This window comes from Cynocephalus volans, chromosome 1 (assembly GCF_027409185.1).
Source record: "Cynocephalus volans isolate mCynVol1 chromosome 1, mCynVol1.pri, whole genome shotgun sequence".
NCBI lineage: Eukaryota > Metazoa > Chordata > Mammalia > Dermoptera > Cynocephalidae > Cynocephalus > Cynocephalus volans.
In genome coordinates, this window is record NC_084460.1 from 32,861,285 (window position 1) to 32,888,791 (window position 27,507).

At 43.4% G+C, this 27,507-nt stretch overlaps 1 protein-coding gene across 5 annotated transcripts; it reads left to right on the top strand.

The window, feature by feature from the left end:
* Positions 1-27,507, top strand: MANBAL (mannosidase beta like). 5 transcript variants are annotated; one of them, XM_063103614.1, is made up of 5 exons: positions 17-41; positions 857-1,002; positions 10,573-10,759; positions 11,028-11,236; positions 26,280-27,507. In XM_063103614.1, exons 4-5 carry the CDS (start codon positions 11,087-11,089, stop codon positions 26,385-26,387), a joined length of 258 nt encoding a protein of 85 aa, XP_062959684.1. In that variant the 5' UTR covers positions 17-41; positions 857-1,002; positions 10,573-10,759; positions 11,028-11,086; the 3' UTR covers positions 26,388-27,507. The 5 variants fall into 5 exon arrangements, with proteins under 5 accessions (XP_062959693.1, XP_062959684.1, XP_062959675.1 ...); XM_063103605.1 differs by having other exon boundaries at positions 857-959; XM_063103643.1 differs by having other exon boundaries at positions 857-959; positions 11,031-11,236.

The following is a 27,507-nucleotide window of genomic DNA, read 5'->3' on the forward strand; positions in this document are numbered from 1 at the left end:
TGAGGGAAGCGCTTCCGGGGCAGCGGCGCGGAGGTGCGGAGGTGAGTGCGGCGGTTTGGGAGACTGGGCCGGGGCTTCCCGGCGGGGCGGAGTCTGAGGTGCGGCGGGAACCGAGATAGAGGGCGGGCTCGGGCGCGGCGGTCGGTCCCTGGCGGAGCTGCTCGCCCGGCCCGGGCCTTGCTCTGAGCGCAGCGTGAATAACTTCTCTGGGTGCTCGTTAGAAAGTTACTACCTGCAGAGGGGAATTTGGGCCCCAGGAAGGCGGAGGGACTCTTCTGTGCCTCCCAGCGCTTTAGGCATCGCCTTGGCCAGAACCCAGGGCTCCTGACGCCCGTGTCCAGGCCTTCCCACCCACAGGTGCAGCATTAGGAGGAGCACGTGCTCCGGAGTCAGGTCTGGCCGGGGTCCGAATCCTTAGCATACCCGGTATTGCTGTGTCACCGTGGGCAAGTCTCATTTCCTCTCTGGTTCTGTTTCCACCTCTGTAAAATGGACACATAGGTTTGATCTGAGGGTTAAAGGATACGGTGAATGTTAAGCGCTTAGTAGGCTCATGGTGGTTGGTTCGTTGTATGAATTAATTCTTTTTAAGAGAAGTGGGAAATAAATTTGTGAAATATCACACTTTTAAAATGATGACAACAAATTCGGATTAATTATTTTGCAGGATCTCTGCACACCAGTTTCAGCCCAATGGCTACCAGTTGTGGCTCTGCCCTGAGAGGTAGCTTAGCTTTCCATAGCAGATATTTTAACCCAATTTTGAGCAGTCTTGGGAATTTGCTAAAATGGGGCTGGTCTAGGTATACATTGCTATAAGGCAATAACTCATGACACTGGTTTTCTATTCCCCCAGTCTGTTTCAGTTGAATTCTCAGAACAGAATTTAAAAATCCCTTCATTAGAGAAGCCAAGAATCCCCTACCAAACGTACTATGCAACGGGGAAACTGAGAGGTGGTGAGTCCTCTGGCAATTTTGGAATCTGGGTTTCTTAGTCTTGGTTAGTATTTGCTATGTCTTGAAATCTATACATGTCTCAGTGGTTTTTTTTTTTTTTATTTTGAGACGTTGACCTCTTTTTTTCCCCCCAATAATCTTTTTATTTTAGAACAGTTTTAGATTTACCAAGTTATTACGGAGATACTGCAGTGAGTTCCCATATACCCCGTGCCCAGTTTCCGCTGTTATTAACATCGTACATTAATTAGTGTGTTACATTTGTCACAATTAATGAACCAGTACTGATAATTTTTATTAACCAAAGTCCATACTTTATTCACATTTCCTTGGTTTTTCCCTAATGTCCTGTTCCAGTATCCTATCCAGGAGGATGCCACATTACATTTAGTAGTCATGTCTCCTCAGGCTTCTCGTAGCTGTGATAATTTCTCTCACTTCCCTTGTTTTGAATGAACTTGACAGTTTTGAGGATTACTGGTCAGATATTTTGTAGAATAATCCTCAGTTGGGTTTTGTCTGTTTTTCTCATGATTGGACTAGGGTATGGGTTTTGGGGAGTGAGACCACAGAGGTAAAGTGCTATTTTCATCACATCGTGTCAAGAGTACCTACTGTCAGTATGAGTTAACACTGTTTGATGTTAACCCAGATCACCTGGATTGAGGTAGTAGTCAAGTTTTTCCCCTGTAAAGTTACGCTTTCTCCCCCCCTTTCCACACTGTACTCTTAGAAGAGGGTCATTATGTATAGCCCACACTTAAGGAGTGTAGAGTTATGCTCCACACTTAAGGCAGAATATCCAAATAAATTATTTGGAATTCCAGTGGGAGATTTGTCTATTCTCCCTTTGTTTATTATTCAATCATTTATATTGGTATGGGCTCAGGGATATTTAGTTTATACTTTGGGTTATGACCCAGTACAACTTTATTTATTTTGTTGCTCAAGTAGTTCCAATTTTGTGGAGGGGAGGAATAATGGGAAGTTATGGCTTGATGGGTACAGAGTTTATGTTTAGGACAAAGCTTTGGAAATAGATAGAGGTGGTTGTGAATGTAATTAATTCCACGGAATTTTATGCTTAAAAATGGTTAAAATGGCAAATCTTATATGTATTTTACAGCAATAAGAAATTAAAAATAAATAAGTAAAAATTATGAAAAAGCAAATGTAGCAAAGAAAAAAAAAAAAAGGAATATTATTTCTCCTGGCCTCTACTTCTAGGTTTTCAACCAGGGGAAACACGACCTCCACTTCCTTTTCTCCCAATCTAGGGATGTTCAAGTGATTTGGGCTTTCATGGTGTTCAGTGGGAAGGAAAAAGATGCTAAATGTTCATATAATTAACAGGACAGTTCCATGTGATAAAGAAATGTCCTACGTAAAATGGCTTTGGTTTTACTGCTGAGAAATGTAAGAAGTCCCCATGGTAAAGTCTGGTTAGTTTAAGAACACCATATCACTAAAACAGCTTATAAAAAAGAGAAGTGCTCAGTTTTTTGTTTTTCACTTGAATTCATGTGAGACTCCTGGGCTAGGCTTCAACCAGGAAAGCCCCTATAAACAGAAATATAGTATCCAGACCTGGTCAGGTGACATTAAACTTGATATAATCTCCCAGTGTGGTACCAGGGAAAACAAAGAGAGAAGGGGCTCAGCACTGGTCATAAGGAAGTACCCCTTCTTTTAAAATAGATCTACCAAATCTGTCATATGCTCACTTGTATTTTCTGTCCAGTGGTCAATTATACATTCATTAAAGATTTAATAACTGAAAAAAAAAAATTCCAATTTTGGCCTTTGGGAGCTCTTTCAATTGGCTTCTGATCCCTTTGACATATCCCCCTCAGTGTGTTTTTTTGTTTGCTTTTTTGAGCAATTTCTTACTTTCTGTTCCAAGCTCATCTTGTATATTTCTGCCCTATTCCTAGAATTAGCCATTTGCCAAGGGACCTTCGCTCCTTTTACTGGAGAATGTCCCAGAAACCAAGATCTGGGTGCTAGGTGTACTCATTGCTACTGGGGTGTCCTTCCTTCTAGACTCTCTCAGTGGACAGAGCAAGAAATATATGTGTATATACACATATCTATAAATATTTCTATATGTAACCACCTGGATCTATATTAAGTTAAACTTAGTGGTGCCTCAATGTCTCATCCATTACCATATGGATTCTTCTAGCTTCCTCCTCTTGCTTATCTGTAAACTCCCACTCCACCTGTGACAAACTTGACTCTCACCATCCACCATCCAGTTACTTAATTGTTCAATTCTAGTATACGAGTATAGTGGTTTTATTATTTTTAACTTTTTCATGTTTACTTTTGTATAGTGGTTTTAGAATTGTTCGCCTGTGTCCCCTGTGGGAAACAACTTTGTCACCAAGAGTACAGTGCCTATATACAGTTCCTTTTGCTTTCAGTCTTACTCCAAAGTTACTTTGGTCAGCACCTTATTTCCCCCATCCCTCAGTGAAGTTGTTTAATACATTTAGATTCAGAATGTCACATACTGCATTCCATCTTGGGATACCCCTCCCTCCTAGACATGATTTTTAAAACATTTGCATACAATGTTTTAAATGTTTGCATACTCTTTGTATTATATAGTATAGTTTTCTCTCCTTCAGGGATTATTTTAACTTTCAGATTTCACCTCAGCAATCCTATTGGCTCTCTCTTCAAAGTATATCTGTAAGCTGAGAATTTACCACCTCCACTGCTACCACCCTGGTGCAGGCATGTCTTTTGACTGTTACAGTAGTCTTTTAATTGGTCTTCCTGCTTCTACTCTTATTCCCTGCAGTCTGTTCTCAACAAACCAGCCAGAGGGACCATTTTGAAATGAGTTAGACCATGTAATATCTTTGGTAAGAACCTTACAGTGGTTCCCTGTTACTCAGAGAAAAAGCCAAAGTCCTAATAGTGGCCTGCATGGCCTTACACAGCTTGCTCACTCTACTGTTCTCATTGATCATGATGCTCATTCCTGCCCCAGGACTTTTGCCCTTGCTGTTTCTCCATCCTGGGATAGTCTAGCAGATATTTAAATGACTTATTCATTTGCTTTCTTCTTACCTCTGCTGAAATGTCACTTTCTCAGAGAGGCTCCTCCCTGACTACCTCATATAAAGTAGCACCCCTTCTTCCTCCCTCCTTTATATTTTCTTGTAACACTCACCTCTGACATTACATTTTATGTGTATGTGTGTGTTGGAGTGCTCCCAGATGGATGCAAGCTCTGTGGCAGGGACTAGATTAGTGTTTGGCACATAGTAAATACTCAATAAATATTTGTCTAGTGAATGAATGTCTCAGACCACCTGTATCTGGCATTCAGGGATGAGCCTCAAGGGGTCCAGTAACCTCATGAAATAATTTGCCATGTTTAGTAATAAATGAATATGCACTTTTCATTAAATTCTGGTGGAGGTACGAGAATCCCCAGTGTATAAAAATTTGCCCTTAAGCACGTCTGGAGCCTCGTAGGGCTAGAGACATTGCAGGATAGTCAGCGCTGCCTTGACTTGCTGGGAGAGCCTAAGAAAGCCCATGGCCTCTCAGTTCCTCCTCCTCCTCATTGTTAGATGGTACAGTTGGTTGAGGCATCTGCTCTTGTGTTAAAGGTGGGAAACAGAGACATAGACTTTGTCATCTACCAAATATTTATGAGTCAGGCCCTGGGATAAGCTTGAGATGGACTCAGTTCCTGCTGTCTAAGAGATTATAGTGGATCAAATAAAAAACAGTAGGCTCCAGTGTAATATTTCTGAAGCAATAAATACACTTAAAAATTTGATCCAGGACATGCTCGTACATACTTGGATGTAGATGGATATAACTTAAAAAAAAAAAGTCTTAGGACACAATACCAGCCCTTACTAATGTAATAAACCCTGATATTTTCTATTGTCATTTATTTAATTAAATTAAGTTCTGGATAATAAAGTTGAAAAAGTGCTGGTTCTAGCCCCCCAAATGGTTTCTGTGGCTCACTAACGGGTCATAGCCTGCAGTTTGAAAACCACTGAACTAATATCAGCCTTCTTCTTCCCTTTTCCCACCTGTGCACTCATTCATTAAACACTTACTGAGTATCAGAAAAAAAAAAAAAGAAAAAGAAAACCATTGACCTAGTGGGTAAGAGCTCTGACTCTAGAAAAGCCAGTCAGTTTGAATTGTGACTTTGCCACTTATCTGCCAAGTGATCCCTGAGTAGGCCACCTAACCTCTCCAAGCCTTGGTTTCCTTATCCTCATTAGTAATATGACCTCCCAGAGTGGTTATGAAGTAATGAGATGCAGACTGTAAAGTACTGTGCACAACACCTGGCAAATAATTTGCTTGCTGCTGCTGCTGCTGCTGCAACAACAATGACGGGTCAACAAAGCCCATCTCAGGGAGTGTAGGGAGTAAGTAAGTGCCTCCTAGATGAGATCTGAAGGATGAGTAGGACTTGTGTGACTTCTGTAATCAGGGAAAGAAAATCTAGAAATACTGGCAAGTGGTCTGGGAAGTAAAGCACAGAGATACAGAGAAAACTAGATGAGTTTGAATGCATATACAATATGTGTAGAGTATTTATGTTTTCCAGAAACTTTTCACAACTCTCCTATTTACACCTGTGCTGTGCAGTAGGGAGCCTTTGGCAATATGGGACTATTTATAGTTAAGTTAAAGTTAAATAAAATTCATATTACAAATTCAGTTTCTCTGTAAGCACATTCAAATGCTCAGTAGCCACGTGTGGCTGGTGGCTACCATTTGGAGAGCATAAATATAGAACATTTCTATCATTGCAGAAAGTTTTATTGGCAGTGCTTTATTACACCCTAACAAAAGTCTTGGAAGAAATTAGATAGGGCATAGATTTTTCTTTTAAATTGTATTCATTGTTTTCATAACATTCTAAAAAATAATGCTCATTACTCCTATCACCTTAAGAGCAACTTATTTACTATGACCTTTATTGATCTTCAGCCAGTGAAATCTGCTTATAGGTTGTTTCAAGCACAGTATTTATGCAGTTGTTTACTTTTTAAAATTAATACTATTTTGCAAAGACTTTGCTGATCTGATACACAATATTTATGTTTTTCATTTTAGTGAAGGGGGACTACACCATGATGTTCCGTAATTGGGTTAACTGCTTACTTATTGTTGGACACTTAAGTTGCTTCCTGTTTTTCAGATTATGAATAGCATTGTCATGAAGTTTTTTGTATCTGGAGGTTTTTCTTCTTTTGAATTGTTTCCTTACTATAAATTCTAGGAAATAATTTATTCGACTAAAGGATATAATCACTTTTATGCCTCCTGTTATATATTGCCTAATTGCCCTACATATACTAAAGCTTGGAAAAGATGTTGCTGCTGCTTGGCTCATGAGAACATCAGGTCTCTAAGGGGTCAAGAGATTAGCCCAAAGCATAGCTTTGAGCTGATAGAGTTGGGGTTTGTGTCTCCCACTTTCCTGACTTCTGGCCTGGTCTTTCTGTTATACCAGGCCAGATATTCATAACAATGTTGCTGTTAGTAACATAAATAAATCTTACGTATTGATAAGCCCAGAAGGCTTGTTACAGCCTTAAGCATAAAGCTTGTGGCCAAGGGCATTTTACAAAATGTACACTTCATGAGGTGCAACTGTGAAGAAATGAGAACACTTTCTTAAACCTTGCTATTCACATGGTGGTGCCCCTTAGGGGCTGTATGTTTCCTCTGATGAATCTTTTCTTGCAGTTGCCTTGGAATTCACTTCAGGGCCAGTTTATGAGCCACCCCAAACAATCTGCCTGGAATCTGAGCATCATACCTTGTATTTGACCAAAAATGGTATTCCTGAGCTTGATGCCGCACCTGATTCACCACACTTGGAACCAGATGATGTTGGGTTCTTTCCAAAAGTCAAATCCTTCCTGGGAGGATGAAGATCTGCCAGCTCTGAGGATTCTTAAAAAAAAAAAAAAAAAAAAAAATGGGCCTCAGGCTTTGAAGGCCATTCCCAAAGTAGACAGAACTGTTATGAAAAGTGCCCACCCTGTTGGCCTAGGCACATGACCTTCAGAAGTGACCAGGTTGAAAGGTAAACATTATACATTTGTGTAAGTCCCACTCTGTTTACTTAGAGGTCATTTTTATTATCCTTCAGTCACTCCTTCATGTTGGAAAAATGTTGCAAAGCAGGGAAGTGGCAGAGCCAAGGAGGAGGAAGTTCTTTAGGATGGTCCCTTTAGCCTGGGGCCATAGAAATATTATACAGACCCTGCATGAATTTTAAATTTTCTAGTAGCCACACTTAGAAAGCAAAAAGATAACAGGTGAGATTTTAAAAAAAAAAAATTTGGTAAAATATACTTAACATTAAATTTACGATTTTTAACTGTAAAATTCAGTGGCATTTGCAGTGTTGCATAACCATTACCACTGTCTATTTCCAGAACTTTCCCAAACTGAAACTCTACACCCATTAAACAATAACTCCCCATTCTCCTTCCCCCCAAGCCTGGTAACCTCTATCTACTTTCTGTCTGTGAATTTGCCTACTCTATGTACTTTATTTAAGTGGAATCATATAATATTTGTCTTTTTGTGTCTAGCTTATTTCAGATATGTTTATTCACATTTCATAATGTTTTCAGTGTCCATCTGTGTTGTAGCATTATCAGAATTTCAGTCCTTTTTAATGGCTGAATAATACTCCCTTGTAAGTATATGCCACATTTTGTTTATCCATTCATCTTTTGATGGACTCTTGGTTCTTTCCATCTTTTGGTTATTGTGAATAATGCTGTGAACATTGGTGTACAGGTATCTGAGTCCTTTCTTTCAATTCTTTTGGGTATGTACCTAGGAGTGGAATTTCCAGATCATATGATAATTCTGTGTTTAACTTTTTGAGGAACCACCAGCCTTTTCCACAGTGGCTGCAACATTTTACATTTCCACCAGCAATGCACGAGGGTTCCAATTTCTCCACATCCTCTCCAACACTTATTTTCCATTAAAAAAAAATATAATAATAACCATGCCCTTGGGTATGGGCTATTATCTTATCATGGTTTTGATTTCCCTAATGACTAGTGAAGTTGAGCATCTTTTCATGCGCTTATTGGCCTTTGTATATCTTTTTTGGAGAAAAGTCTATTCAAGTTTTTTGCCCATTTTTAAATTGGGTTCTTGTGCTTTTTTGCTGTTATGTTATAGAAATACCTTGTGTATTCTAGGACTAGACCCTCATCAGATAAATGCTTACAAGTATTTTCTCCCATTTTCTGGTTTGTCCTTTCACTCTCTCGATAGTGTCCTTTAATGCACAAAAATTTTTAATTTTGATGAAGTCTAATTAATTTTTTCTTTTGTTGCCTCTGCTTTTGCTCTCATATCCAAAAAATCATTGTCATGAAGATTTCCCCCTATGTTTTTGGCTACGAGTTTTTTTTTTTTTTTTTTTTTTTCTTCTTTTTTATATAAGATGACCGGTAAGGGGATCTTAACCCTTGGCTTGGTGTTGTCAGCACCACACTCAGCCAGTGAGTGAACTGGCCATCCCTATATAGGCTCCAAACCCATGGCCTTGGTGTTATCAGCACCGCATTCTCCCGAGTGAGCCATGGGCCGGCCCTTATCTAAGAGTTTTATAGTTTTAGCTCTTAAATGTAGATCTTTGATTCATTTTGAGTTGATTTTTGTATATGGTGTACGGTAAAGGCCCAACTTCACTCTTGTATGTGTGGTTATCCGGTTTTCCTAGAACTGTTTGTTGGAAAAACTATCCTTTCCCTATTGAATGGTCTTGGTACCCTTCTCTGAAAATCAATTAACTATATATGTGTTGACCCAATGGAAGAAACTGAGGCAAAAAATATAAAAAACAAAAAACTTATTTGGGCCAAGACTGAGGACTGCAGCTGGGGGGACATAAATTAAAGTTGCCCTGAATATGTGCTCTGCTTGGCAGCAGTTACAGATTTTTAAGGGAAAAGAAGTTGAGGGGCAGTTCTAAAGTTGTTTGCCAAGAATTTACATTGGTTCATTAAAATAACATAAGCTGCTGATTGGCTATACATTGCTCTTTGCTTCATAAATTTCAGAAACATTGCAACAACAAAAAGGGTTAGGGTCACATTGTATAACTTGTGATAACATTTGGGTAGTTTCTACCCACTGGTGGAGGCAGCTAGTCTGAAAGCTACTATTAAAACATGGCTTTTATCCTGCACATGGGCAAGGGAATGTGACTGAAAGCCCTTTACTCACATCTGTCTGAGCCTGATAAGTTTAGCAGACCTCACATTCCTTAGATAGCTCTAAGCCACTTTTCTTTCTCATATGTGTTTATTTCTGGACTCTATTCTAGTCCATTTGTCTGTAGATTCTTATGCCAGAACCATACTGTTTTGGTTTCTGTAGCTTTGTAGTAAGTGTTGAAATTAGAAAGTGAGTCTTCCAACTTTGTTATTCATTTTCAAAATTAGGTGAGTTAATTTTAATAATATAATCAACGTAACCCAGAACGTCATTTCAACAAATAATCAGTATAAAAACATTATTAATGATATCTCTTACATTCTTATTTTCATATTAAGTCTTTGAAATTGGGGGTTTATTTAACTTAACAGCTATCTCAGTTCAGACTAGCTGCATTTCAAGTTTTATTATTGCCATGTGTGGCTTATGGCCACCATATTGAATAGCTCAGATTTAGCAGAAAATTGCATTGTGGCACAGATCTCTGAAAACACAAAGGGCATTGGATTCAGGTTGACTTGATTCCAAGCTAAATTTGCCCCTTTATTGTTGGGATGGGCAGAAGAAAGCCATTGGGGGGGGGTTCTGTGGTAGAAGGGAAACAATTCAGTCATACCAGGGGAGGAAAAGGATGACAAGCAAGTCCTGTTGGGGAGGTGACATTTCAGCTCAGCCTTGGAGGTACATTGAGGATTCACCAAGCAGTCAGAGTGGGAAAGGACATTCTTGGCAGAGTGTGTTGCTTGGGCAGAGGCCCAGGATTTTGAAAGAGCCTAGTATGGTTGAGAACCATGGGCAGTTCTTACAGCTCGACACCAGGGTATTAGGAGTGGGGGGATTCTGGTGAAGGGAGAAGCTAGAGAGGTGGACAGTGGCCAGACCTGCCACCACTGTCCCTGTCATACATGCCACCAACATTTCTTGTATGGGTTATTGGTTCTCCTCACTGGTCTCTCTGTGTCCACTTTGCCCCCTCCCATGTTGTTCCCCCCTGACATTTAAAAATATAAGTTAGATTGTGTCACTTCTCTGCTCAAAACCCTTCGGTGGCTTTACATTTTACTCAGTCAAATCAGAAGTGATAGGGTCTTACAAGGTCTGCCCCTGCTCCTCTCTGATCTTACCTCCTTTCACTCTCCCTCCTGATCACCGTTCTCTGGCCTTATCGGTCTCATTTTCCCATGCTGGGGCCCCTACCTTTACTTTTTTCTCTGCCTGGAATTTACTTCCCTCAGATACACAAATGGCTCACTCTCTCGCTTCATACTTCTGCTCCTTTATTCCTGTCTCTTTTCTTCAAAGAGGCCTTTCCTGTGACCCTATACAAACTAAAATGATGTCTTTGTTTTTTCCAAAACAGTTATCACTACCAGGCATATCACGTCTCAGTGTGTTCATTGTCTGCCACTGTCCTGAGTCTGTGGGCCCCAAGAGAGCAAGGATTTGTCTGTTTTGCTCACTCTTCAGTGCTTGGTGTTTAATAAGTATTTGTGGAATGAATGATTGGATGAATAAATAAACAAAACCTGAAACGTAACAGGCCTTCAGTAAGTATATATTGATTTGAGATTTTTGTTGAAGTGTTTCCCTTTGCATTTACTTATTTTCCTTAATTTATATTTGGAAAACTTCAAACACAAAAAAGTTGAAGGAATTGTTCAATGACTATTCGTATGTCCTCTACTTAGATTCAAGAATTGTTAATATTCACCACAATTGCTTTACAAATTCTTGCATCTATGGTGTGTGCATTTATTCAAGTGAGACCATTTAAAAGTCACTTGTAGAAACATGACACTTACCCTTTGCATTTAGAAGTTGGCTCTGGAGAGTGGTGAGTCAGAAGAGATCTCAGACAGTGGGCAGCTTGGGCCATGGCCTCCAACCTGGACTTCTCACCTCCTGAGGTGCCTGAGCCCACTTTCCTGGAGAACCTGCTACGGTACGGACTCTTCCTGGGGGCCATCTTCCAGCTCATCTGTGTGCTGGCCATCATCATACCCATTCCGAAGTCCCATGAGGCGGTGAGTCCTTCCCGTGAGCCTCAGCCCTTCTGAGTGCCAAGTTGGGTTTTGGGCACTAACACTAGGTACCACCACAACCCAGATCAGCAGCAACTATTCTGGGCCTTACTGGTTGAGTGTGTTCCTGAATTTCCACCTGGTGATTGAACCACGTGACTTTTTCTTCAATCTGTTGAACAGATTTTTATCTAGTGCCTGCTACATGTTAAACTCTGCTAAAAGTTGTGGTGTCTGCCTTCAATGAGCTTCTAGTCCCTAGGGGGAAGGCAGATATCAAAAAAATGCTCACATGTGCTCCTGTGAAGAGTGCAGGGTACAGTGAGGGTATATAACAAGGGGGAGGACCTGATCTTACCCTGAGGAGGGCTGGGCTGCCTCCCTTCCCCTACCAAGGAGACAGTGTTTGAGCTGAGACTGAAGGAATGAGCAGGCTTCTGCTAGGTGAAGTGGGGAAGTGGCAAGGACAGCATTCCAGGGAGATGGAGCCACATGTGCAAGGAACCTGAGGAATAAACGAATGGGCCAGTTCAAGGAACTGAAGGAAGGTGACTGTGGCTGGATCACAGAGGGGACATGGTAAGAGGTATAGCCAGAGGTGTGGGCAGGACCAGAGGGTTTTAAGTAAAAGAATGGCATGATCAGTTTGGCTTTTTTGTTGTTTTGACTCTTATTCGATAAGTGTCTTTATTCTATAACATATACCCTCCTTTCCCCCTCAACCCCATTTTCTCATGACATTAATTTGTGGAGAAAGCAGGGCATTTGTCACCTATGATATCCGCATACCAGGATTTGGCTGATTGCTTCTCTGTGGTGTCATCTAACATGTTTCTCTGTTCCCCATATTTTTTATGAACAGGAGGTAATATCTAAAGGCCTGATTCCATTCAGATCGGGTTATTTGGGGTGAACACCTCATAGCTGGTGCTGTGTACTTTGTATTGCATGTCATCAACAGGCACATGTTGTCTTGCTGCATTTAGAGATTCTAGGATTGATCAGTGGGTTGAGGTGGTGGTAACTGATCCCTCCATTATAAATCCACCATCAGTCGTTCATCTGAATGGTTTTAGCATTCCTTGATGATCATTGCTTGGACCCATTATTTCCTTCTGCATTTATTAGTTGGAATTCTTCAATGAAGACATTTTCCTCATCACCTGTATGGTTACTCTGAAATGCTGTTCATGCTGAAAGACAGGATAAATGCTTGGTTCTTTCCCTTTATCAATTTTTAGAGTAATGAGTTCAGTCCCTTGTAAGCTCCAGTGTTTACCAATGAAGCTTTGGTTTTCATATCATTTTGAACACATATTTTTATGGAATTTATATGTTTTAATTAGTTTTTTTTTTTTTTTATATGCTCAAATTGTCTCTTTGGGAGTCCCTTCAAGTTGATATCTTTCCTCTTTGTCGTACTTTATTAGTCTTTGATAGCTTCCTTGTTTCCTGGCTCAATAAGATGCCCCAGGCTCATTTTGTCCATTTCCTGCCCTGGTCCTGGAATCAATCATTTCTCCTAGGATTTGGCAGATTGCTTTTTAGCTGGAAAATAGTATTTAAAGACCAGAATTGGAAAATTAGAAGTGATCGGCAATACTGAGCTGTGATTGCTTCTAGGCCTTTTCGATGAGCAGAGATAGAAAATTTTTTTTAAGAAAAGAAAAAAGAGTTGTGAGTTTATATCAGTAATTGCAGCTCAAATTTAAGATTATGTTTTTATTGGGCTGGCTGGTTAACTCAGTTGATTAGAGTGAGGTGTTACAACACCAAATCAAGTATTCGGATCCTCCTGCTGGCCAGCTGCCAAAAAAAAATAAGTAAATAAATAAATTATAAAAATGTTTTTGTTTATTTGATTTTATACTAGTATCTTGTGTCTCTTTATCTTATGCTGAAAATCTTATTTCCCAGTACCATTAACAAAATAACTTATTTGCTAGATTCTTCTGTATCAGAGGTCCCCAAGACCACCCCCAGGGTCAGTGATTCACTAGGAGGACTCACAGCTGTGATCTATCACAGTGAAAGGACACAAAGCAAAATTAGCAAACAGAAAAGGTGCATGGGGTGAGGTCTGAAGGAAATCAGGTGCAGGTTTACAAGAGTGCTCTTCCATTGGAATCACACAAAATGTGCGTAATTCACCGAGCAAAGAGTTGTGACAGTATGTCTGAAGTGTTGTCTAGCAGCAAAACTCATTAGAGAGTCAGCATCCAGGGTTTTTATTGGGGACTGGTCACATAAGCATCCTCTGCTTAGCATGTACCGAAATTCCAGACTTTGGTGAAAGCAGGTGTTCAGCATAAATCATATTGTTTGCACAAACAGCATAGGCACAGTGAGCCACTCTTATCAGTTGGGAATTGTGGGAATCACCTGAAATCCAAGTTCCTAGATGCCAGCCCAGGGCCAACCCAGCTAGTAGGCATTTCTAAGGATAGCAGTTTATGTTAACTATTCTGCACACCTACAGTATACTAATTATAGTTTTAAAATAGCTATATTGTTTTTTACTACTAACAGTAAGACTCAGAACGAAATTTAAATTTTCTCTGTGGTTCTTTTCTGGCCTTAAAATATGTCCCTGTAGATATGTATCATCAAAGTACTGTGGTTAGTAATTGTTTTCTTCATATAGCTATAGTTCCTTTATAGCATACTTAGTTTAATTTGCTTATATTTGTTTTTTAGTTTTTAGGGATTTTTTTTGCCTTTTTGATTTAATTTGTTTTAAAAAAAACATTCATATACAACATTTTCCAAAGTCAAAACTATATAACAAGGTACATTCACGAAAGTTTCCTTTGATCTCATTACCCACCACCCTATTCCCTTCCTCTCCCCATTTTTATTATTTTATTATTATTATATTATTTTACCTTTTTTATTATTTTGATTTATCTTTCCTTTGTTTCTTTTTGAAAACATAAACAAATGTATATATATGTGTGTGGTGTGTATATACATATGTATTCATATTCCCCGTTTTGATACATAAAAGATAGCATGTTTTTTTTTATTTTTTATTTATTTTTTTTGGTCTTTTTTGTGACCGGCACTCAGCCAGTGAGTGCACCGGCCATTCCCGTATAGGATCCGAACCCGCGGTGGGAGCGTCGCCGCACTCCCAGCGCCGCACTCTCCCGAGTGCGCCACGGGCTCGGCCCAAAAGATAGCATGTTATTAAACACAGTTTTGCACCTTTCTTTTTTCAGTTAACAATATACAGTATATTCTGGAGACGCATGTATCTTGGAGATCACTATGTCCTGGAGATCCTGCTTGTGTAGCTGGGAGAATGATGGGGATTTACTGATACAATGGGGAACCGTGATGAAGGAGCAGGCTTGTTGGATGTGGGGAAGGAGCATGTTGAGTTCAGTTTTAAACAGGTGACTTTAAAGTGTCCAGGTGATTCTTTGAAGAAAGCAGGTGGATTTACAAGTCTGTAGCAGGAGGACGCTCTGGGCTGAGTGTTGACCAGCATTTGGGAGTTGATAAGATGTCATTGAAGCCATGGGAGGGGAGGAGGTCTCCTATGGAGAGAATATGGAGCAAGATGAGAAGAGGGCCTAGGACAGAGCCTTGAGGAGCTCTAGCATTTAGGGGACAGGCAGGTAAGAAGGAGCAGCCAGTCAAGGAGGGAAAACTGTGGTGAATGAGGATGGGCTGGTGGCCTCTGGGTTGTTCTGTCCATCTCTTATTTTGGTATTTTGAGAAGATCAAGATTGGAGTTTTTCTACCCACAATTATATCACACTTTAAAAACACAATCCCGGGAGAAAATATTTGCAAAATATACATCTGACAAAGGATTAATATCCAGAATATATAAGGAACTCAAACAACTTTACAAGAAGAAAACAAGCAACCCAATTAAAAAATGGGCAAAAGAGCTAAGTAGGCATTTCTCTAAGGAAGATATACAAATGGCCAACAGACATATGAAAAAATGCTCAACATCACTTAGCATCCGGGAAATGCAAATCAAAACCACATTGAGATACCATCTAACCCCAGTTAGGATGGCTAAAATCCAAAAGACTATGAACGATAAATGCTGGCGAGGCTGCGGAGAAAAAGGAACTCTCATACATTGTTGGTGGGACTGCAAAATGGTGCAGCCTCTATGGAAAATGGTATGGAGGTTCCTTAAACAATTGCAAATAGATCTACCATACGACCCAGCCATCCCACTGTTGGGAATATACCCAGAGGAATGGAAATCATCAAGTCGAAGGTATACCTGTTCCCCAATGTTCATCGCAGCACTCTTTACAATAGCCAAGAGTTGGAACCAGCCCAAATGCCCATCATCAGATGAGTGGATACGGAAAATGTGGTACATCTACACAATGGAATACTACTCAGCTATAAAAACGAATGAAATACTGCCATTTGCAACAACATGGATGGACCTTGAGAGAATTATATTAAGTGAAACAAGTCAGGCACAGAAAGAGAAATACCACATGTTCTCACTTATTGGAGGGAGCTAAAAATTAATATATAAATTCACACACACATACACACATACACACACAAACCGGGGGGGGGGGAAGAAGATATAACAACCACAATTATTTGAAGTTGATACAACAAACAAACAGAAAGGACATGGTTGGGGGGGAGAGGGGGAGGGAGAAGGGAGGGAGGTTTTGGTGATGGGGAGCATTAATCAGCTACAATGTATATCGACAAAATAAAATTAAAAAAAAAAAAAAAAAAAAGATAAAACTTGAAAAAAAAAACAAACCCAAATTTATTCTTAAAAAAAAAAAATAAATAAATAAAAAAAATAAAAAATAAAAACACAATCCCTGTGCTATTGGCCTCTGTCCCCACAGACATGGCATGCTATTGGGTATTATAAATAACAAACATTTTTATTGTCATTGGCCACTGATGAAGCCTGCTAAGAGTCCCAAGGGAGGGAGGTGATGAATGTTCTTGTTATGTAGGCAGAGATGTAGAGTCAGAGATGTGTGGCCATTTGGAGAGCTGGGAAGCCACTCACCTCCTGTTGTATTTTTAACCCTTCGAGGTGAGCTGCAGAGGCCTGGTCTATTCAGCAAATATTCAGAAAAGGGGACTCTTTAGTGATCTCCTTGAGGTTTTTAGTGGCATAGTGGGTTAAGACCTTTGAGGCCTGGAGTTGACAAAGAGCTCAAAAATATGTTTCCATACCCCTCCCCTCCACCTCCACTACCTTTAGAGGTTAATTTGGGACAGCACATTCATCTTTTAAGATATAAATGTACTACATCATATCTCATTTTTATCTTGCAGTTTAGGGGAATAAGGCTCACACAAGCGAATTGTCTTTATAACTAAAACTTATTATTATCTATTATAATTAAACCTGTTTTGGGCTGGCCAGTTGGCTCAGCAGGTTAGTGTGCAGCCTTGTAACACCAAGGTCAAGGGTTCGGATCCTCTCTCACACACACACACACACACACACACACACACCATCACACACACACACACACACACCATCACACACACACCATCACACACACACCATCACACACACACACACACCTCTCACTGGCCAGACACATACACACACCATCCCCCCCCCACACACACCTCTCACTGGCCAGACACACACACACACACACACACACCATCCCCCCCCCACACCTCTCACTGGCCAGACACACACACACACGCACACACACCATCCCCCCCACACACACCCACACCCACATGCACCCACAAAGTTGTTTTGGCTTTTTAAAAATATATATATAGCTTTTCAATGAGAGAATAGAAAAAAATACAGTACTGTTAATCTAATTTTTTATTGGTACATCAGGACAGCAACTGGCCCCCAGTTATGCAGGGATTCTGCTGCTAGCTTTCCTCTGTGTGTCCCCATAAAGCAGACTTCTTTCATTCCTTATACTCCCAACTAAATGGAAACAAAACAGTATTCTGTGCATAAGCAAGATTACAAAGAGAGGGTGAGTGCCGAGACAATGCTGCTTGGAGGTTGTGCCTAACAGCTAGCTGGGATTTGGAATTTGGATGAAAGAAAAGAAGGGGGTTTTAACTTGGGAACAGAGAGCTCTTAGGGAGGAAAGGTGCCCTTGAGAGTGGGGGGCAGCTTGTGGGGACTCCGGGCAGACCGAGGGCAATAGGGAGGTATCTGGAAGTGGAGGATGGCAGGAGGTGGGAGTGGGCACAGATGGGGTTGGGAGGACCCAGAGAACAATCCTGCTCTCTTTGCCATTTTGCTTAGGGCAAAATCATCCCTCTTGTTTGGCCTATAGAAACAAGGTTTATTAGTGGCTTTTTGGGTCAGAAGATAATATTTTTGGCTCCAGATGATGGGAAAGGCTTTGAAAAGAAGAATGTCTTTCCTGTTGTTCCAGTAAGCTGATTTTTGTAACTAGTTTATGACTTCAGTACTTCAGTACTTAGCAGATTATTTGAAAGCTCTTTTGGGGGTAATCAGGGAAGAAAAAAAGGAACACATACAAATGCTTCCCACCCCACCCCCTTCCTTCTCATAGTAGGGGCAAGAAACAATTTGTAAAACCAAAATCCAAGTCCCTAGAATCCAAGTCCCAAAATCCAAGCCAAATGAGGTTTTCTCATTGACACCTCATTAAGACCTGAGAAAACAAACATTTGTTTGAACCTGATTAAGTCGTGGGCCACATGTAACCTAAGCATTTTCTTGAAGGCTGGATTCTAAAATATAAGATAGTAAATATCTTATATTTTCTGCCTAGTCCTGGATGGCAGATACATTTGGTCTCTCATGACAGGTCTGATTGATTGTCTGGTGGCCATGGGGAAGAGGATTCTGGGGCTGCTTCTAGGCTCTGGAGGAAATAAAATGGATCAGTGATGTTTGCCATGAGCAAAGGGCTAGGGAGTAGCAGCATGGAGGTCTGTCCTTGGGCTGGCCTGTGATTCTCCACCTGGCTGCACATTAAAACCATATGGGGAACTTTCAAAAGCCTGGACTGTGCCTATAGAGATTCTACTTCAGCTCTTCTCTGAAGTCTGGGATCAGTAGTTTCTTAAAGTGCCCTGGTGATTCTAATATGCAGCCACTGGTCTAGCCCTTAGATGATTTCCCTAAAGCACAAACCAATTTTAGGAGGACAAGAGATTTTCAGTTTTAAATGTGTTAAGTTTGAAGTAACAGCAAGACATCCCAATGGGAAAGGAAGAGCCAGTGAGAAGTTATGGATAGAGACCTGGAAATTATTTTATCAACATGGCATTACTACTTAATATCCTAAGAATAAGTTGCTGAGCTTTTCAAGGGAAATTCAACTACTTAAAACCCTAAAAATGAGTTGCTGAGCTTTTTAGGGGAAATTCAGATTCAGGAAAGGCTTGAACTTGAGGCATGTTCAACCTGCTTAAAGTAGTTTCCATGCAATGCAGACATACTGAATGGAGGTGGTTCTGTCCCAGAACCCGAGAGCAGCAGTTGGGCCACTGAGAGGGGTGGGACTAGGGACTCCATTGCTCACCAGGGACTTCCATCGCTCACCATCTGCATACCCTCTGCCTCCCTGCACTGCTGCTCTCCTGTCTTTCACTTCTGTCATGAGAGCCCTGCTTCCTCTGCTCACTGTCCCTATGGTGAGTTTAAGCAAGGCCACTGATAGCTCCCAAAGTTTACATCTTTCTGCTGTTGCATCCCAGAGAGAGCCTGCCTTCCTGCTTGGTCTCAGTTCCAGAATCCCCAGGGAAGGAACTGTGGCTGACCCAGCTTGGGACAGCTATGACCAGTGTGGGGGGAGGGGAGGGTCCCATGGAGTGACTGCTGGAGTCGGGGAGGGGAAGGTCCATTCCCACAGGAGCAGGAGCACTGGACAGACTAAGCCGGGGTCTTCATTCCTCTCGCTTTCTCAGGAGACAGGCAGAGCAGTGGACAGGGGACCAGGACAGCACAGCCTCCCCCCAAAACACTGAGCAGTCCAAGGAGAGCATGTGTAAAAGCCAGTGCCCACAGAGATGGTTGAGGAAAGCCAGCTCGATTTGACGACCACACCGTGTTCAGGCTCTTCTCTTTCAGAGTTGGGTTTCGGTAAAATGAAGTTCATAACAGGAGTTCCTGGGTCCCTAGGGGGTAGTCCCTGGGTAGGCTTCAGGAGTCTGTGTGCCCCCTGAAATTTCACATATTTCATCATGTGAAATATGTTCACATGCTCAGGCACATTTTCTAGGAAGATAATCTACAGCTTTTCTGTCAGTGGAGTGCAGTAGTTTGAGGAGGTGGGAGCCCCATTCCAGGAGTTTAAGGAGTGGGGAATGAGGGAGGAAAGGTAGGAAGCCCATTCCCACTCCCTACCCATAAGCCTGCCTGGGCTCTTTTGGATCAGTTTCTGCACAGAATGTTGATCCACTTAACCCTACGCAAGTGGGTGTTGACTTTTAGTTCAGCGACTCATATAGCAGATAGTCAGTGATAGTTCATCTGGCAATTAATCATAAAGTCTCCTAGTAGTTTAAATGTTGACTGTTCTAATCTCTTCATATATTTGTCACATCTCATCAGCCAGCAGTCAGCTGCCAGCTCCTAGAAGGCAGGTACCTTCACTTCCACTGTGTTGTCTTTGTTAATTGCCACAGTCTCTTCTTGTATTAATGGGGACTCTTCCTGTTGAAAGTTCAGAAACTCAGCTCCAGCAACTTCCCCCCAAAAGAAATGGTATTGGCTCTTGGAACTGGGAATTTTGAGACGCAGCTGGATTCATAGGCTCAAAGGGTCTTGAGGGCTCTGTCTCTCCATCTCCTGTCTTTCCTGGGAGCGTTGGCTTCCTTCTGCGGGCCTTGCCATGTGTCGGGAAGGATGGTCGGGTACCATTTCTGGCCAGGCCACATTTAGCTGCCTACTCCTGTGGCCACAGTGACTGAGAGTCCCCCAGAACCCCATGGAATAGGTAAAGGGCAGGGCCCCAACGGAAAGGGGGTGCTGGGCAGACAGAGACAACAAATGTCCAGCATTTTGATCTAGTGGAGGAGAACTCACCAGAATTAGGGGTGAGACTGGTGGCTTTCAATGTGATGCCCACATAGACTTCACCATCAACCAGAAAGCCCTACAGTATTTGGAGCCCTGAGAAGGGTGCAGCCTTTCTGTGGCACAGTGGGACAGTGGCCTAGAAGGTCAGGACTTTCTCGGAAAATTTTGCGCTATGGTCTTGATTTTATTTTCATCTTTATTTATTTTTAAAAAGATGACTGGTAAGAGGATCTTAACCCTTGACTTGGTGTTGTCAGCAACACGCTCTCCCAAGTGAGCTAATCAGCCATCCCTATATAGGGATCCAAACCCATGGCCTTGGTGTTATCAGCACACACTCTCCCAAGTGAGCCACGGGCCAGACCTTGGTCTTGATTTTAAACTAGGCTCCTGGTTGCCAATGAGGGCTGCCATAATTAAATAATTAATTCGGACTTTAGGAGATAGGCTCACAGAACACCAACTCTGCAATTCTGCTGTGTATTTTTTCTAAGCTTGGGAGGAGTTTGCAGTTGTATTGGGAGGCAGGGTGTTTTTTTCTTAATGACCCGTTCCTGAGAGATTGCTGTGTGGTGGGCAGGGTGAGGGTATAAACAGCCACGGGTCTGGAGATGTGTACCAGCTGAAGGGTCAGATGGCTGGACACACAAGGAGCCACAGACCAGCCAGCCAGAAGGGCCTGCAGAGTCGTGCTGAATTGTGTCTGGAATGAGCTCCCAGGGCTGTTCTTTCTAATCACAGTCCTTGCCTGCCAAGTGCATTCTGGACTCTGTCTGTTTGCCTTGTTGAACCCACGTGACGGCCTCCCCCGCTCCGTGTTTCAGCTAGTCCCATCTTCTCAAGGCCAGTGCTAGTCCCATCTCTGCAAGGTCTTCTCAGCCCCCGTCCTACCCAGGCCCTCAGGCAAGAGTGGCAGAGTGGCACAGGCAAGAGCTTCAGCATTAGGCAGAGCTGATCTGAGTGCTGGCCCGCCCTTGATTTGAGCCTCTGCGTCCTGAGCCATAAAAAGAGGACATTCGTGCCCAACCTCAGAGTTCTTGGGGGATCAAGTGAGATAAGGTGTGTGAGGGTACCTGAGCATAGCACAGTGGTTTTCTTTCCCTGGACCATTTTCAAGGAAAGAATGGTTTCAATCTGTGTAGAATGACATTTTGTCCCGATGTACAGGACTAACTCCACATTGAACGGTGTAGTGGAAATCATAAAATTCAGTGCACCTTCGCTGCTGGAAGGGATTTGATGCATTGTGGCACAGATTTGATTATTTGAATCTGATGAATAGCAGCAATTTCCTGGCCTGGTAAGCAGCTATAAAGCTGCTTCATTATTGATGGGGCTTGTGTCCACAAAGGACGCCTTCACAGACCCAGGAACCACCTGGCAGTGGAGGTTTTCTTTTACTCTCAACAGGGTGATTGCTGAGGAAACTTAAAACTTGCTTCAGAGGAGGTACAGTGTTCCCAGATTTAAAGGTGGGGCTGTAGGGTTTGTAGTCCACTGTCTGCCTGGCTTGTACTGGCAATGTGCATTTGAGGAAAAATGAAGTCAACCATTCATCCAGAGTCATTCTTGTCAGCTACGAATTTGGAGCTCCAGGCTCTGTGTGGCTAGGACCTCAGGATCCGAATCACATGTGCAGCAGCTACTTTTGCTTCCCTGCAGTGTGGGGGGAAGGTGGCTGTGTTGCACTGGGCCAGTCACCTAGTCCCAGTGTGCCTCACTTTCCTTGCTTGTCAGGTATGGCCCACAGTGGCTGTCTCATCAAGGTGATTGAAAGGCTCAGTGAGCTGATGGTTGTGAAGCGCCCACATGGTACACCTCCACTAAGGGTGCCTTCTCCATTCCCCCATGGTGCCTGGCACAGTACGTGCACATACTGGCTGCAGATAGACAGGTGATGAATGCCGAGCCATTTATGCAGAGGATGATGGGGAACAGAGTAGTGGGGAGATACTGGCTGGCCAGTAACTCAGCGGGTTGTGCCTGAAGACAGGGCCAGGGCTGAAATGGAATGGCCCTGGAGGCCATGCTGAGTCTCTTGGAGTGTACCTCATACAACATGAGAACCAGCAACATTTTTAAAGCAGAAAACAGACACTATCAGGACTGTTGTCATTGTTTTAGGAAAATAGACTCTGGAAGCAATGGGGAGGATGCCGAGAATGGAGATGAGAGGCAAGGGCAGGAAAACCTGTGGGAGATTGCTATAATAGGTGGGGCAGTAGAGTGTGTCCAGAGCTGACCAGTGGTCTAGAGCCCCTTGGAAAGTAGAATGGACAGCACTTGGGGACAGATTGGATGTAGGGTCACGAGGGAATGACGCGAACTCAGAAATGGCTTGGAGGCTTCTAGCTTGGGTAACTGGGTGGGTGACGATACCAACAACTGAGGTGGAGAAGAGAGGGGGAGGTGTGGGATGAGGAGGAGACAGCTAACATGTTCAGATGACTCGATGACTGTAACATGTACACACACCCACAGAAAACTGCTTTCAACTGTAGAAAAATGATGCATGGCTCTGGAGTGCTAACCCACTTTTCTGACTCCTGTAGGAACTTTAGTCACAAACAAGGGGGTTCCGAGTGACCTGTGAACAGATGGAATATAGAACAAGCCATTCTTGTCATTTCAGAGTCACCTTGTAGTTCTGGGGGCTGCTAAACAGAGAAAGTAAATTTCATAGTTAACTCAGTTTCAAGGTATCCATAGCCCTGAGGTCCCAGGAAACCTGAAAAAAGCTATACCATAAAGCCATTAAGAAGTTAAGTTCAGATCCTGGCTCTGCTTTTCACCAGCTGAGACCTTAGGCAAGTCACGTGACCTCTCTGAGTGTCTGTTCCATCGCTTATAAAATGACACTTACTATGGCATTTTGTGAGGCTAACATAAGGTATATCCTGACCATGCAACACAGGGCCTGGCATATTGTAAATAATAAATATTAGCAGCCGTTGTCACTGTTATTGTTATTAATGTTATTGGTGGCTATACCTAGCCATACTGTAGGGTATATATATTGGGTTTTAAATCTGCTTGTGTCCTCCATCCAATAGAAAAAGTGAGGCCTTGCCTTAAGTGTTGTATTTTCATGGTGACAAACAAGAATGAAGTTCCCTGGTTATAGGAGACCTTACCTGCTCTTTCATTCATTCATTCATTCGTTCAGCAACAATTGAAGCTGTCCCAAAGAGTTCACAGGCTAACAGGGGGAAACATGTAATAGGTGAAAACATGTAACTGTAGTAAAATAGTAGTGACATTGTAAAGCTTCTGGGTACCTGGGGGCAGGAGCGGTAGAGGGGATGCCCCCACCTGGAGATGGAGGAGAGAGAAGGAGGGTTAGACAGTGAGTAGGAGTGTGTTCTTGGGCAGGGCCAAACCACGGGGAGGGGTTTGCTGGGTGGCCAAGGAGAGAATGGTGCTCCTCTTGATAGAGGAGACCAATGGAAACCCAGGGGCCTGGCCAGTGTAGGGGATGAGAAGAGCCCAGATGAGGCTGGAGAGTGGCCTCTGTAGATGCCACCCCAGGTGTGGGACATGAGGCTGTGGATGATGGAGAGCCACTGGAAGGTCTAAGGCGGAGGGGTGCATTTAGAGCTGCACTTTAGAAAAATTCCTTTGGCTGGTGCATGAGGAATGGGATAGAGACAACAGGAAGCTCGGTTAGCAGTGGGCGGAACTGAAATAGGGACTGGGACGCTAGAGAGAGTGGCAGAGTCAAGAGGTAGAGGAGGTCAGATTAGCGGACAATCACCAGATTGTCCTTGGTGGCCCACTGGACAGTGGGGAGCAGGGAGAGGGTGGGGTCACTGGGACTGTTTTCTCTGCCTATGGGAGAAGGGCTGGGCCTGCTGGAGAAGGGGCTGTGCTTAGTCTGGGACAGTTGAGTTGGAGGTGCCTGGGAGACTGCAGTCCTGGTCCTCTGACAGACAGCTGGACCAAGGGAAAGGTCTGGGAGCAGCCAGGAAGAATGAGGCTCCAGAGAGAGGGTCAGTCAGTGGAGTGAGGAAGCATTACAGGCAGCAGCTGGGGCTCACTGTCTCTGTCCTGGGCCTCACTGAAGCCAGAGATCTCCAGCTTTGCACTCAGGAGGAGGCTCCATACTAGAGATCCGGGTAGACCTCAGCAAGTTTCTGTGCATAAACCACTCCTCTGCTCAGGGACCTGCTGATTTCTACTGGCTGCCCAGGTACTGCAGTAGGCATGGTTTTCAGCTCCCAAGGCCCCAAATGCATTGTGTCCTTCAGGTTTGCCTTAAATATTAGTTTTCTCTATGGACTCTGCAGCCATCAGTGTGTGCAGTTGACAGACCGGCTCCTTTGAGGTTTAGTTTTGTTTGTTTGCTTTTCCTTTCCTTTCCTTTTTTTTTTCTAATGGGCTTTTTTTCTTTGGCCAAGTTCCATAAACAGTATCAGCACACACAAGGGGACCTTCAACACCATTTTGACTTTTGGCAGGAGAAGACTCAACAGGCCTGGGGAGTCCAGAGCTGCAATTAAAGACCTGGTCAGGGGAGGGGGTGGCCCTCTCTTTATCTTGGGAAGATCAGTGCATGGGTGCCTGGGACCTGGCTGGGCCTTTTCATCTGGTATCTTGCCTGGCTGGCTGGAGACAATGATGGCCGATAAGAGGAGAGTTGACAGAGCTCTGGGCTGGACCTGCTGCAGGGACTGCCCTTCCGTTCCCAGCTGTTGTTCCTTCTCTTCTGCAGGGCAGAGGCTTGGGCCCAGGAGTTGATGGGGGCAAACAGAGAAGGTCATAGAGTAAAATAAGCTGGACGCTGGGGCTTGGCAAATTAAGTGTGGAGGAATAGTTTTCTCTTTCAGAAGTATGTTCCCTCCTGGTAGTCATAGTCTGGTTTTTATTTTCTCATTCTTAATAAAGAAGTTGGGTACAGAGAAACATTCCCCTGTCATAGTGCCGGGGGTAGTAGCATGGTGAGTACCCGAATAGAGGAGCAGCCGCCGCAGCTCATCCCATTGCTGCCATGAGGTAATGCAGGGCCAGTGTCACTGGAAGTTTAAAGTTTTCAAGAGAAACTAGGAATTCAGATTTAATGGGAGATCTCCCAATTAGGTTAAATTTTAAAAAATAAACGCTACAGGTAGGTCTCCCTGTGGGTCAGATGAGGCCTGGGTGCTGTGGTTCATGTTCTCTGGGTGAGCCCGGCCTCTCTCGTGTCCTTTCTGGCCTCAGCACACTGCGAGTTATGACCCAGAGGAGGAGAGGAGCACCAGATAGGAGCAGACTGTTCCAGATTCTTCTCTAACATGACGATGAGCGGCCTGGAACAGCCATGTCCCTTCCCTGGAGTCCACCTTCTTTATCAGCACAATAAAGGCAGAGCTAGATCTGTGCTTTTGAACCATCTTTTTCTTAGCAGCAGAACTTTTTTCAACCAAATCTTATAAGGAACAAATCACAATATATGAAATAGATTTAAAAAAAAAAAAAAGACAACCAGAGCTGCTGTAGTTGCAGGGGTAGTGGAGTTCTGCCCCAAGGCTGCCTCTGCCCTCCTTGCAGGGGCAGCTCTGCCAGGCTGCACAGAACACAGTGCAGTGACTGCCCACCTGCCGGTTGGCTCCTGCCACCCCTCCCTGTCCTGGCACTCTGTGGGTTGAGTGGGAGGAGGGGAACAGCCGCCGGAGGGAGAGCAAGCCACAGGAGGTCCGCCTGCAGCCCGCTCCTTCCATGTGGTTTTGCCTCCTCACGTCAGCCCTCTGAGGTGTGCATTACTATTTCCATTTCACAGGTGAGTAAACCAAGACACTAAAAGGGAGAGTTGCCCACAAGGTCACCTGGCTGGAAAGTGAAGGAGCCTAGATTCCAGCCAGGCTAAGACCTCTGGGCCTCCCTTATCCTTGGCTGCTCCCAGAAGTAGTCCCACATACATGTGGGTCCTGGGTCCCAGTAATGATTTCCATCCCTTGTGTTTCTGTGCCATGTTTTAGTTTGCAAAGTCCCTTCAAATGTGATCTCATTTTGCTGCTGTCAGGCTTGATTCATCTGAGCAAGTCTCTCCTTTTTATCACCATGCAGGAGGCAGAACCATCAGAGCCCAGAAGTGCGGAGGTGATGAGGAAGCCCAAGGCTACTGTTCCTTCCATGAACAAGAGGCCCAAGAAGGAGACCAAGAAGAAGCGGTAGAGGAGGAGGCCTGAGGAGCCTTGCAGGCAGGACCAGGCCTTGGGGCAGCCCTCCTGGGAATCAACATCCTGTTCCCCTTGTCCATCCCAGGCTCGAGGGCTGAGGTGGCTGCAATGCCCTCTGACCAGAGATCTGGACAGTTGTGACAGTCCCCAGGCTCCAGCTGGGCAGATCACCACTTCCTCTTCCTTCTGCTTCCGTGACAGTTTACAGTCAGGGGGCCTGAAACACCCTGTGAGCAAAGACTATATTAGGCTTGTTCAGAAGTTGGGTCAGCTCACAGAGTTACATTTTCTTTCTCAAAAATTCTTTTTAATTTTAACATTTACTTGTACATATTTGAGAGGTACAGTGTATTGTTTCAATACGTGCATGTACTACACAATGATTCAGTTAGGGTAGGTAGCATGGTTTTGTACCCGTTACTCCATCACTACTCCTCTCCCCCACCCCCCTCCCCTCCTGCCCTCTGGTAACCATTATTCTACTCTCTACTTGTATGAAAAACACTTTTTTTATTTTTTAGATTCCACACACAAGTGAGATCATAGAGTTACATTTTCTTACTTAATTACCATGTCCAGCCTTTAGTCCCCCACCTTGTGGATTTACACTACATTTTGGAGTCATTATCTAATGCTGACAAGCACACCCTCTCCCATTATTTGTGTACCACAGCTCTCCTGCTAATCAGTCTACCTTTGTCCCTGCTTGTGTGGATGGAGCCAGGCCTCGCCTATTGGTTTAAGTCAAGGCACCATGGCTGTGCAATGTTAATGATCCCGTTAGCTGCGACAGCTGGGTCTGAAACATGTCTGGTGTGAGAGCCAGCAGAAGGCCCAGGCCAGGGTAATGCCTGGTTCTCCTCCAGCAGGTGGAAGGAATTTGGCTGAATGAGTGTCCATTCCTTGGGCACAAACTTTCTGAGCCTCTGAAATGAGAAGCTTGTCAATTTCAGAACAACCTCTTTTCAACCCAGCATAGCACATTCAGGATGTGCCTTTTTACTTCCACCCATATGTCCCCTTTACTGCCCCCCTGCCCCAATTCTTTCATTTCCCGACTGGTGAGGAAAAGTTATTGGGGGAATTAAAGATCATTAAACTGTTCCCATGTTGAA

Coding starts and splice junctions, on each gene's coding strand:
- MANBAL (XM_063103623.1), top strand. CDS start 11,087: ATGGCCTCCAACCTGGACTTCTCACCTCCTGAGGTGCCTGAGCCCACT. Junction 11,237..26,279: donor TTCCGAAGTCCCATGAGGCG/GTGAGTCCTTCC, acceptor ATCACCATGCAG/GAGGCAGAACCATCAGAGCC.